Source organism: Canis aureus, chromosome 20 (assembly GCF_053574225.1).
Source record: "Canis aureus isolate CA01 chromosome 20, VMU_Caureus_v.1.0, whole genome shotgun sequence".
In the NCBI taxonomy this organism is placed as follows: Eukaryota; Metazoa; Chordata; class Mammalia; order Carnivora; family Canidae; genus Canis; species Canis aureus.
In genome coordinates this window covers 59,271,160-59,283,657 of record NC_135630.1, presented here as the reverse complement: position 1 = coordinate 59,283,657, position 12,498 = coordinate 59,271,160, and the positions used below count along the sequence as shown (strand labels likewise).

At 40.7% G+C, this 12,498-nt stretch overlaps 1 protein-coding gene across 2 annotated transcripts in view; it reads left to right on the top strand.

Annotated features, from left to right (window-relative positions):
• LOC144291858 (uncharacterized) overlaps window positions 1–12,498 on the top strand; it is a 42,022-nt gene that overhangs the window by 27,920 nt on the left and 1,604 nt on the right. Inside the window, exons 4-6 of one of the 2 annotated variants that reach the window (XM_077861703.1) lie at window positions 4,612–4,666; window positions 7,812–7,906; window positions 9,258–9,357. In XM_077861703.1, the coding sequence (XP_077717829.1) occupies window positions 4,612–4,666; window positions 7,812–7,906; window positions 9,258–9,290 (183 nt within the window). In that variant the 3' untranslated portion in view covers window positions 9,291–9,357. Of the gene's footprint in view, window positions 1–4,611; window positions 4,667–7,811; window positions 8,205–9,257; window positions 9,358–12,498 lie in introns of those variants that run through there. The other variant, XM_077861702.1, reaches the window with a different exon arrangement.

Below are 12,498 nucleotides of genomic sequence, written 5' to 3'. Positions count from 1 at the left end.
CTTTGGGAAACAGTCTGGAAGTTTCTCAAAAATTTTTTTATTTTTTTATTTATTTTTTTTACTTTTTACTTTTTTAAGTTTCTCAAATTTAACATGGAGTTACCATATGACTCAGCAGTTCTGGTCTCAGCACCTGTTCCCAAGATGCCCATACAAAACTTGTACATGAATGTTCGTAGCAGCATTATTCATAATAGCACAAGGTGCAAATAGCTCAAATGTCTATCAGCTGATGAAAGGATCACAAAATGTGACGTATCTATATAATGGAACATTATTCAGCCATAAAAAGGAACAAAGTACTGATACATGTTAGACCATGATGAACTTTGAAAGCATCATGCTTAGTGAAAGAAGCCAGTCACCAAAACCACATATTATATGATTATACGAAATGTCTGGAATGGGCATATGTGTAAAGAGAGAAATTACATTTTTGGTTGTTTGTTTAGGATTGGAGTATTTGGGGGGATGGGGAGTGATAGCTCAAGGCTGTGGGCTATCTTTTTGAGGCTATGAAAATGTTTTAGGGATGCCCGGGTTGACTCAGTGGTTGAATATCTGCCTTCAGCTCAGGGCGTGACCCCGGGGTCCTGGGCAAGTCCCACTTTGGGTTCCCCACAGGGAGCCTGCTTCTCCCTCAGCCTGTGTCTCTACCTCTCTCTGTGTCTCTCATGAATAAATAAATAAAATCACTAAAAAATGTTTTAAAATTAATTATAGTAATGGTTACATGAGTCTGTGAATATGCTAAAAACTACTGAATGATACACTTAAATGGATGAATTACATTTTGATAAAGCTGTCATAAAAAAAATACCTAAACATGCAGCTACAGTACAACTCAAAAATTGTACTCTTGGGCATTAATCTTAGAGAAAGAGAAAATGTATGTCTCTTAAAAATCTGTACACAAATGTTCATAACAGCTCTATTTGTAACAGCCAAACAAGCAAACAACAACAATAACAAAACAACAACCCACAGGCTTCAAAGTATGAATGGTTAAGCAAACTATGATTCATCCATACTTTAGAGTACTACTCAGGAATAAAAAAGAATGAATTATTATTAATTATTATTTTTTAATATTTTATGTATTTATTTGAGAGAGAGCAGAGCAAGAGAGAGAGCACACATGAACTGGGGGGAGGGCAGAGGGAGAGGGAGAAGCAGGCTCCCCACTGAGCGCGGAGCCCGACACAGGGCTCCATCCCAGGACCCTGGGATCATGACCTGAGCCAAAGGCAGACGCTTACCCGACTGAGCCACCCAGGCGTCCCTAAAAATGAATGAATTACTGATACACACAACAACTTGGATGAATCTCCAGGCACTCACACTGAGCAAAGAAAGCTAATCCCGCAGATTCACATACTATGTTATTTCATTGATAAAGAATTATATAACAAAAAACTAGAGAAGTGGAGAAAAAATTAGTGGTTGCCAGCGTTCGGAGTTGGGGACGGGGAAGCAGAAGGAAGTGGGGAAGGCCGTATAAGGCAACGTTAGGAAACTTTCTGGTGAAGGAGTGGTCTGTGCCTTGACCATACCAATGTCAGTAGCCCAGTTGTGATGTTGTGCGATAGTTTTGCAAGATGTTACCACTGAGGGAAACTGGGTGTAGAACACAACCAATCTTCAGGTATTGTTTCTTACCACTTGCATAGGAATCTATGATTTTCTCAAAATTAAAGGTTTAATTAAAGGAAAAAAACCCCAACACAGTAAGAGCAGGAGTTTTGTTGAATATTTAACAGAAAGATCAGTTAAAATAATGGTAGATACCTTCAAGTCAGCTTTATATTCAGAAAAGTTTCTTCTTGGAAAGGAAGCATTCATTTCAACACTTTTTGAAAAATTTAGTTTTAAATTTTTATCAGAGTTAAGAAATCAGACAGTTGTATGAGACTTAAAATATAGCGGCTTCTTGCTTGACCTCTCTTTACTGTATTTTGTCCTCCTCTCCAATACCTACTCTCAGAGTCAAGGTTTTAGAGTCTTTCAGTGGTTTTATTTATTTATTTATTTATAAAATATTTTATTTTTTTATTCATGAGAGATATATATATAGAGAGAGAAGCAGAGGGAGAAGCAAGCTCCATGCAGGGAGCCTGATGTGGGATTTGATCCCAGGTCTCCAGATCAGGCCCTGGGCTGAGGGAGCACTAAACCGCTGAGCCACCCGGGCTACCATGTATCTTTTTTAAAAAAACTTTTTTTCTTTTTTTAAGATTTTATTTTTAAGTTATATCTTCACCCAACGTGGGCCTCGAACTTACAACCCTGAGATCAGAAGTCTCTCGCGCTCCATTGACTAAGCCACCCAGGCGCCCCCACCTCTGTATTACTCTCATAATAGCCCTATGCTGTAATTTCTTAATTTGTTCACTTTTAATTATTAGGGGTTGACTTTCTACCAGGAAAGGCAAGGCTTTAGCTGTCTTATTTCCTTCCTACCATCTTCACACTTCTCTCCCCCCATCTTCCCGATATAGTTACATCAGAAATAGGGACAAATTCTCCAGGTTCTTGCCTTGTTATAACTACATAAATACTCCCCTGTGCTGAGCCAGGCAGTATGCTACGGTTAAATATCCATTCCTGTAGAAGTCTTTGTTTTTGTCTGAAGATAATAATTGCCTTTTTAAAAATTGGCTTAGTTTTCTCTCCATGTAGCTATTTCGGTTCTAAACTTTTCACAGAATTATAAAATTGCTTTCACTGAAGGCAAACCTACTAACTAAACTATCCAAATGTGCTTGGACATGTCCCTCCCCAAGCCCCCTGCGGAAGAGGGAGGGTTCGTCACCTGGCTGTGCAGGGGCAGGGAGATCTGGAACCTTTTCTTTCCAGACTCACCCGCTCCCTGTATTCAGAGATAGCTTATTGCTCTCATTTCTGGGTTTTGCGGGGTTTGGCAACCTCGTCAACTTGCTTCTTGCCATCCTCCACCCCCGCCCTGCTGTAGATACTTCATCCTGCCTTTCTCTACTATGCGAAGTCAGTTGTCCTGTCTGTTGGGTTGACATCCTCCTGCTATGATCTCTTCTACCTTCACGTGTGGACTTTTTAGGTTTTCTTTAAAAAGAAATTTTTTTTTACCATCATTTCAGTGAGGTTTTGGGTAATGGCAATGGAGAGTAAACAGGTGTTTTACTTTTTCTTTCTTTTTTTTTTTTTGTTTTACTTTTTCATATTTGAATGACAGTGCAAACATTTTGTATTCTAATATAAATATAAATGGTGCAGGCTTCCCGATGATCAAGCACCTGTATTCTTAGAACGTCCAAAGACAACTGTGGTGCTGTCTGCTAATTGTTCACCACTAATTTCTGGCCAATGGAATAAGTTAAGGATATGAGAACAGCAAATAAAGAGGAAGGGTAAAAAAGAAGGAAAGAAAGAAAGAGAACTCATGAAGAATAACTTGTCTTCGGGTGATTTTATATTTCATTAAAACAAAATATCATTCCTTTAAGGTTGAGAGTGGAAAATTTTTCATTCTGCTTTTGGAACCCTTTCGAAAAAAGATCTTCTGTGTATCAGATAACTTTGATTTTTTTAAGTGTGAAAATTTTTAAGAAAAGAGCAATGGCATTATGTTCTACTGGGTAGTTGACTAATCTTAGGTTTATCTTTTTTTTATAATAAATTTATTTTTTATTGGTGTTCAATTTGCCAACATACAGAATAACACCCAGTGCTCATCCCGTCAAGTGCCCCCCTCAGTGCCCGTCACCCATTCACCCCCACCCCCTGCCCTCCTCCCCTTCCACCACCCCTAGTTCGTTTCCCAGAGTCAGGAGTCTTTATGTTCTGTCTCCCTTTCTGATATTTCCCACACATTTCTTCTCCCTTCCCTTATATTCCCTTTCACTATTATTTATATTCCCCAAATGAATGAGAACATACAATGTTTGTCCTTCTCTGATTGACTTATTTCACTGAGCATAATACCCTCCAGTTCCATCCACGTTGAAGCAAATGGTGGGTATTTGTCGTTTCTAATGGCTGAGTAATATCCCATTGTATACATAGACCACATCTTCTTTATCCACTCATCTTTCGATGGACACCGAGGCTCCTTCCACAGTTTGGCTATTGTAGGTTTATCTTTTATTACTATGAAAAGTGGAATGATTTCTTAACATCTTTACGTTTTAGTCAGACATGATATCATGCAAACTGATTGCATTTTTTAATAATAAATTTATTTTTTATTGGTGTTCAATTTACCAACATACAGAATAACACCCAGTGCTCATCCCGTCAAGTGAATGGGTGACGGGCACTGAGGGGGGCACTTGACCTGATTGCATTTTAAAATATATCTTCTCTGGTGAGTCAACATCTTTCTAGGTTCTTGGGCTGGAAGATGATGTTAGGCTAGTATGTTTTGTTTAACATTGGCTGAAACAAGGTTTTTATAATTTTTACTTTTGAGAAATAAACCTAGGTTACTTTTTAAGCATTAATTTTTATAATTTTTTTATGGAGGTATCATTTGCATAAAATGCATGGACCTTACATGTTTCATTCAACAAATTTGGTAAAAGAAGATCTAGAACACTTTCAGCACTGAAAACTTTTCCTCTTGCTTCTTTCCAGATAATACCCTTCAAACATCCAGAGTTAAGTATTGTTCGGATTTCCGTCATCACAGGTGAGTTTTGCCTGTTTTGGACTCCATATAAATGGAATCCTGTAACCCGTATTCCTTTGCAGTTGCTTTTTTTTTTGCTCGTCATTATTGAGTAAGACTTCCTGAGATTCATCTATGTTTCTGTGTATATTAGTGGTTTATTCTTTTTTTAAAAATTACTGAGTAGGGGCACCAGGATGGCTCAGTCGATTAAGCCTCCAAGTCCTGATTTCAACTCAGGTCATGATCTCTGGGTCCTAAGATGGAGCCCCGTACCAGGCCCTGCGTTTAGCCTGGAGTCTGCTTGTCCCTCTCCCTCCCCCTCTGACCTTCCCCTTGCTCACACTGTGTCTGTCTCTCTCTCTCAAACAAATAAATAAAATAAAATAATACTGAGTAGTATTCTATTGTATGAAAATATTATAGTCTTTAAATATATTTTCCTGCAGATAGATGCAGTGGGCAGCTGCTGTTGTGCTTCCCAGTGATCCTCACCTCTTGCTAATCATACCCTTGAGAGTCCCTCCCTTTGAGCATGGGTTGGACCTCTTGACTTTCTTTTAATGAACAATATATAGCAAGTATCATGGAATATTGCTTCCAAGATTTGGATGTAGGAAACTTGACTTCCTTCCTTCTCTCTTTCTCTCTCTCTGGTTCTTCTTGTTTCCTCTAATGAAGCAAGCCTCCGTGTTGTGAGCTGCCCTATGGAGATGTCCACATGGCAAGGGACTGAGGGACACCTCCAGCCAACAGCCAGTGAGGGACTCAGGCCATCATTCCCATAGCCTGTGAGGAACTGAATCTTGTCCACACCATGGGAGTAAGCTTAGAAATAGATCCTTCCCCAAGGTGAGCCTTGGGACGACCACAGCCACAGTCAGCAGCTTCATTGAAGCCTCATGAGAGAAGAGCGTGCTTCTTTTTGCTGAGATTCTTGACCACAAAAACTAGGAAATAATGTTGCTTTAATCCATTAAGTTTTGGGGTACTGTTTTTTTATTTTAAATATTTATTTATTTATTTATTTATTTATTTATTTATGAGAGAGAGAGAGAGAGAGAGAGAGAGGCAGAGACACAGGAGGAGGGAGAAGCAGGTTCCCTGCCGGGAGCCCGATGCGGGGCTCGATCCGGGGACTCCAAGATCATGCCCTGGACCAAAGGCAGATGCCAAACTGCTGAGCCACCCAGGGATCCCCCTAGGGTAATGTTTTAATGCAGCAATGTGTAACTAGTGCAATAGACATTTGAAGTTCTTCCAATTTTTTGGCTATTATAAATAACACTGCTATGAACATTCTTTTAGTTTTTTTTTAAAACTTGTTTTATTCAAGATGTGTTTCCTGAAAATAACATGTAGTTGAATCCTTCCTTCCTCTCAGTCTGACAATCTTTACCTTTTTAAAAAAAATCTTTACATTTTAATTGAAGTGTTCAGTCTATTTGAACTTAATGTAGTTATTGATATGGTTGGATTTAAATTTACCGTTTCATCATCTACTTCTTATTTATCCTACTTGTTCTTTTGCTTCTTTTTTCTTGCCTTCTTTTGGGCAATATCAATCACTATTTAATATTTCATTCTATTTCATCTATTAACATTTTTAGCTGTATCTCTTTAGTTTCATTCTTTAGCGGTTGCTCTACAGATTATAATATCCATCTTTAATTCATCCTAACTTCAAATAATATTATGCTATTTGACAAGTAATGTAAGGCTCTGCAACTGTGTACTTCTACTTACTACCCCTGTCTCTTGGGCACTTGTGATCATATGTTACTTTTACAATCTACTGCTATACTTTTTTGTTTTAAATATATTTAAATACACAAAGTATACTGAAAGCAAAAAGGATAGTAATGTATCATGCATAATAATATAGCAAGCATAATAACAATATATCATCTCATATTTACCTAAATATTTACTGGTTTTGGTGTTCTATATTCTATCCTGGAGACCCAGGATTTCGTCTGATAACATTTTCCTCAGCTTTTAGCTTAAAGAATTTCTCTTAGTATTTCTTGTAGTGCAGATCTCTTGCAGAGAAATTCTCTTAGTCTTGATCTGCCTAAAAATGTCTTCCTTTTTATTTCATTTTTGAAGGTTGTTTTTTGTATATTTTGAATTCTGGGTTAAGAGTCTTCCTTCTCTAGTATTTTAAAGATGTCATTCCCTGTCTTCTGGCCTTTATTGTTTTGTTGTTTTTGTTTTTTAAGATTTTATTTACTTATTTTATTTGAGAGAAACGGGGGGGGGGGGAGAGCAGGGGAAAGGGCAGAGGGGGAGGGAATCTCAAACAGACTCTGCACTGAGTGTGGAGCCCAACATGGCGCTCCATCTCATGTCCCTGAGATCGTGGCCTGAGCTGAAACCAAGAGCTGAATCAACCGAGCCTCCCAGGTGCCACTACCCTCTGTTGTTTTTGATAATAAATTAGTCATAATTAATATTTTTGCTTCTTTGTATATATGTCTTTTTTTACAGTTTGTTTTGAAGATTTTCTTATATTTGGTTTTTAGCAATGGACTATGATGTTCTTAGGTGTGTTTTATCTCTGTTTATCCTGTTAAATTTTACTGAGCTTCTTGGATCTGTGGGGTTTTAAAAAAAATTTAATTTTACAGACTGGGTGGCCCGGTCAGATAAGCATCTGACACTTGATTTCAGCTCTGTCTTGGTCTCTGGGTTGTGAGTTCAAGCCTTGTGTTAGGCTCTACACTGGGCATGGAGCCTACTTTTAAAAAATTAATTTTAGAAAATCTGTTTAAAAAGATTTTAAATAGGGATCCCTGGGGTGGCTCAGTGGTTTGGCGCCTGCCTTCAGTCCAGGGCGTGATCCTGGAGTTCTAGAATCAAGTCCTGCGTCAGGCTCCCTGTGTGGAGCCTGCTTCTCCCTCTGTCTCTGTCTCTGTCTCTCATGAATAAATAAATAAAATCTTTTAAAAAAAAGGTTTTAAATAAATTTGAGCTTTATTCATGAGAACGGTATCTCTAGTCTCCTGAGAGCAAGTAGTCTAGATGTGTGTAAGGTACATTATTGGTTCCATATGGACAGGACTTGGTGCCTACATGGCCATATCCATGGGATAACTTCTGCATTCAAAGGTTGAAAGACATAGTTCGGAATAAGGCTAGCGGCTGGGTTTCTTCCTTCTTCCAGGTTTTATGGAGGTGAGCCAAGAAAGCTGGCAGAAAGCACAAAGAAGGAAATGCCAAGGAGGTGCAAAGCCTGCAGAAAGCAATCATTCTAACCAAGTTAGTGTTTTGTCTCCACGGCCAATCCTTGTCAATATAATTAGATTACTGGTTTATTATAAATGGATACAACTCCGGAATCGCCAGATGGAAGAGACGCAGAGGGCAAATATGTAGGAAGGTGTGTGGAGCTTCCATGTCCACTCCAGGTGAGGCACTCTCCCTGCTCACCAGATTGGAAGCTCCTTTGAAAATTCTTGACCACTAACCCCTCACATACTTCTGACACAGACTGGCACAGAAATGAACTACTTGGTAAAAGAGGCAGGACACAGAGCATCCATTTCATTGCCACAAAGCTAAGCAAAAACAGTATGGTTTTGGGGCTGTTGTGACCAACTTCTCAATCATAACAGATGTTGCAATGGCCTATTTGATATGGGGCTGAAGGGGTGCAAGAAATCATTATAATAATGGCCTTCAATGAATCATGCCTCTGTGCCTCTGTCCCTATGTAATGTGACCTTGCACTCACTTCATCAAGAAATGAGTTTAACCCTCTGGAACCAGGGTTGGCCTTGACCATCATACTGTGAAGACACCTCATTTAACCTATTCAAGAATGTAGGCCTTCACGGAGGAGAAACATTGCTTTCTAGCCAAAGTCAGTGCTGTAGGCTCAGCGATGTAGTGAGGGCGACTCTTAACGAGAGAACACACTGAGGGTTGGTGGAGGGAGGTAGGTGGGGGATGGGCCAGATGGGTGATGGATGTTAAGGAGAGCACTTGTGATGAGTGCTGGTGTTGTATGTAAGCGAGGAGTCACTAAATTCTACACCTGAAACTAGTATTACGCCGTATGTTAACTACCTGGAATTTAAGTGCATTGAAAGATGCATTAAAAAAAAAAAAAGAAAAGAAAAGAAATGTAGTGAGGGCACGTTGGACTTTCCAGGCCATCTTGACTTCTGCCTGCACAGAATCACATGACCAGCAGTCCAGAGTCCAGGTGAGGCAGCAGAACCAACCAGAATGCCGAACAGCAGAGTTAGAAGAAATAATAGATTGTTATCATGACCATCAGTAAACAATAGAAGGGTAGGTTAGGATGCTTTGCTGTGCAACTATAGGTAACTGAAACAGGAACGGGAGTGCTCTGCAGCAAACCCTCGAGCGTTGGTTTAAGGATCCAGCTGCAGGCAGGGCCTAGAAAGAGGGCAAGGAGACGGCTACTGGAGGCTGGAAGACCAGCGAGGCTAATTGCTAGTGAGGCTGCAAAAAAGGCAACTGCTAACATAGTGGTGGACCAGGTATCGACAGTCTCCCCTGTAGTTTGTAGAGAATGTACCTAGTAGATTGAAGCAGGCCACTGAGAACGCCGAGGGTGCCAAAAGGCTTCTTTTCGTTTCAGGTGAAAAGACATTGCAAAATGGAGATGAACTGAAACAAGAACTATTGTATTTGCAAGGAGAATGCAGAGGAGACCTGGATAGCCCAAAACTTGCTAGCAGGTGCCACACGTTCACTAATTCCTAAATTATCTTCCTCTTTCCAAGCCTGCTTCTCTTCTTGTGCCCATATATTGGTAACAGTACCCGTAACATCAGACGTCCACATCAGAAACTGGGAGTATCTATAGACTTTTCCTTATTTATTCACGTATTCATTTACTCACTCATTCACTCACTCATTCATTCATTACGAACTCAGATACTTAGTGCTAGGGGACACCACTGCGTATATCAATCTTATATCCAACAAAACATATAGTTTGACAAACCCTAATTGTTCACCAAGTTGTAGTAATTCTGCTTCCTAAATACCCCTGGAATCTATCCTTTCTTCTCTATTCTCTCAGCCCTTACCTTAGTCCACTCGTCATCATCTGACTATTCAGTATTCTGCGTTCATTTTCCCTCTTTTATTCATCTGGTGTTCTTCTGTAAGAATGGTTTTCACAGGTAAGCGAGAGCGTTCTTCCTTTTTAAAAAAATCTCCCGGGGATCCCTGGGTGGCTCAGCTGTTTAACGCCTGCCTTTGGCCCAGGGCGCGATCCTGGAGTCCCGGGATCCAGTCCCACGTTGGGCTCCGTACATGGAGCCTGCTCTCCCTCCTCCTGTGTCTCTGCGTCTCTCTCTCTCTCTCTCTCTGTCTATCATAAATAAATAAATAAATCTTAAAAAAAAATCTCCTATTGACACCTGCCTTCTTAAAATCCTCCAGGAAAAAGTTTAAATGCCCTGATTTGTTGGGAGCCCAGAGCCCATGTTCTCGGTCCTCTTTCTCAACTCCCTTTGTCTCTGGTCTCTCCTCTCCAAAATACATTTGGTGATTTCATTCGTCAAGATCATCTTCCCTGTGAGTCCGTCCCCAACCTTCTTCTGCACATCTCTAATGTAACACTCAGCACATGATGTTATAAATCTTTTCTTGGCTGTAGTCCCTACTCTGGAGCAGAAGAGACCTAAGTATCTGGAGGATAAGGATTTAGTTATATGAGTGTTTGTTTCCAAAATAGTACCTGGTATATAATAGAAAATCAATAAAAAATTTTTTAATAAGTGAGTGTATGACTGAGCCTGTGTCATGAACACAAGATTAAGCTCACCAATTCTGGAGTGACAGCCATCCTCTTTTATGCGTATATAGCAAATTTATTCATCAGTTATTTATTTCATGCCTACTTTATGCAGGGCATCAATCCCAGCACAACAATAAATGACATAAAAAGTCACCAATTTCATGGGGCTTACTCTAGTGGCAGTGACAGATAAATAAAGCAACAAATAAATGAACAAGGAAATTATCCAATAATAAGTGCTTTGCAGAGCCTCATCGTGGAGTGATATGATAGAGAAAGATTGGGTAGCAACTGGAAAACCAGATAAGGAAAGGGCTCTCTGAGGAGGTGATTTTTTTTTTAAGATTTTATTTATTTATTCATGAGAGACACAGACAAAGAGAGAGAGAGAGAGAGGCAGAGACCCAGGCAGAGGGAGAAGCAGGCTCCATGCAGGGAGCCCGACGGGGGACTGGATCCCGGGACGCCAGGGTCACGCCCTGGGCTGAAGGCAGATGCTCAATCGCTGAGCCACCCAGTGGTCCCCGAGGAGGTGATATTTAAGTTTAGATCTGAATGATCCAGCTTAAAGTGAAGGAGCCAGCCTTGTAAACATCAGTGGCCAAGTGTTCCGGACAGATGAGAGGACTGGAATAAAAGTCATGGGGCAAGAATGAACTTGGTCTGTTCTTCAGGAACAGAAAGGAGACCACGAAGACCGAGCTAATGAAAATGAGAAGCAGGCCACAGCCGGTACTGTGTGGTTCTGGAAGCCGTTCAGGAGTCTGTGTGCAGTGGGCAGCTATTGGTTTTTAAGCAGGAGATGTCATGATTCAATGAAGGTTTTTAAAAGAAGTTTTTAAAAACTTCTGTTGGGTTAAGAGGGGCAACAGGGCGTCATGTAAGGAGGCTACCACAGTTGTCCAGGGAGAGGAGATGGGGTGGTGGCATGGGCCACGGTGGTAGCAATGGAGAAGGAGAGGCAGTGTACCGATTTGGGAGCATTTTGGAGGTTTGCTCTTGAATTTCATGAAGAGAATGAAGAGATCTGAGCTTTCAAGGGCAAGTGAATGAGTCTAAGTCCTTCATTCACCTTCGTTATGAGCTAAGTGTCAGTTGAGAACAGGGTGTAGAAGCAGACTCAAAGGTCTTGTTTAGAGTTATTGGGTAGAATGTGAAGGTGGGAAGAGTGTGTCCTTGGATGGAGCTTGCCCATGGAAACATTGAGTAGGCCCTTGAGGAAGGGACTATCCTGCTATTGATACTAATGCGTCCGGGGCAGATGCTAACATAACAAACCAGCAGAAGGTGCATAGCCTACCTGTGCCAGCACTACAAGAAGTTGAAGATACTAACACAAAAACAACCAACTTCTGGGCTTTATTTTTTTTTCTGCATCAGTGCCTGAGGTGAGGAGAGACAATGGGACATGGCTAATGACAGGATTTTTGAAAACGTCTTCTGAGAGAAGCACCGAGTTGCCCACCAGAGCACTTTTCTAGCCAATTAGGGAAAGCGCGAGTGTCTTAAGGACAAGGATCATGTCGTAGTCATCTTTGAAGTCCTACTCACGGGTTAGCGCTGACATACAATGAGCCCTAAGGGTCGACATGTTTGAATCGATAGCTCAAGCAGAGAGGAAAGTAACGGTTGTGGACGGTGCCCAGCCCATCGTGCTTCGCATCTTCAACATTAGATTCGTGTATTATGCTTTGGCTTTGAGCCTATTAATAAATCTCTCTTTCCTGGAAACATGAGGCCATGATCCATCTCATCATTCCATTTGCTTGATTAAGCCCAGTTCTTCGAAATATATTTCAAAATCAACACATGAGATTCTTGTTCTGTTGCAAAGTTTGTAACATTTGATCACTCATCTCCACTTCCATTCTGTTTGTGTATGTGACGCATCGGAACTTGGATCTTGGATCCAAGGCTAGGTGCGTACGTGTGCGTCAGGAGAAACTTATGGGACGGATGGACCTGCCTCAAAGAAGAGTGCCAGGCCAGGAGGAATCTCAATCTCCTTCTTCTGCTTCTCTCTGTCCAACTTCTCTTTGCTTTTACACAACGCGATCAAGTTCTCTCAAGA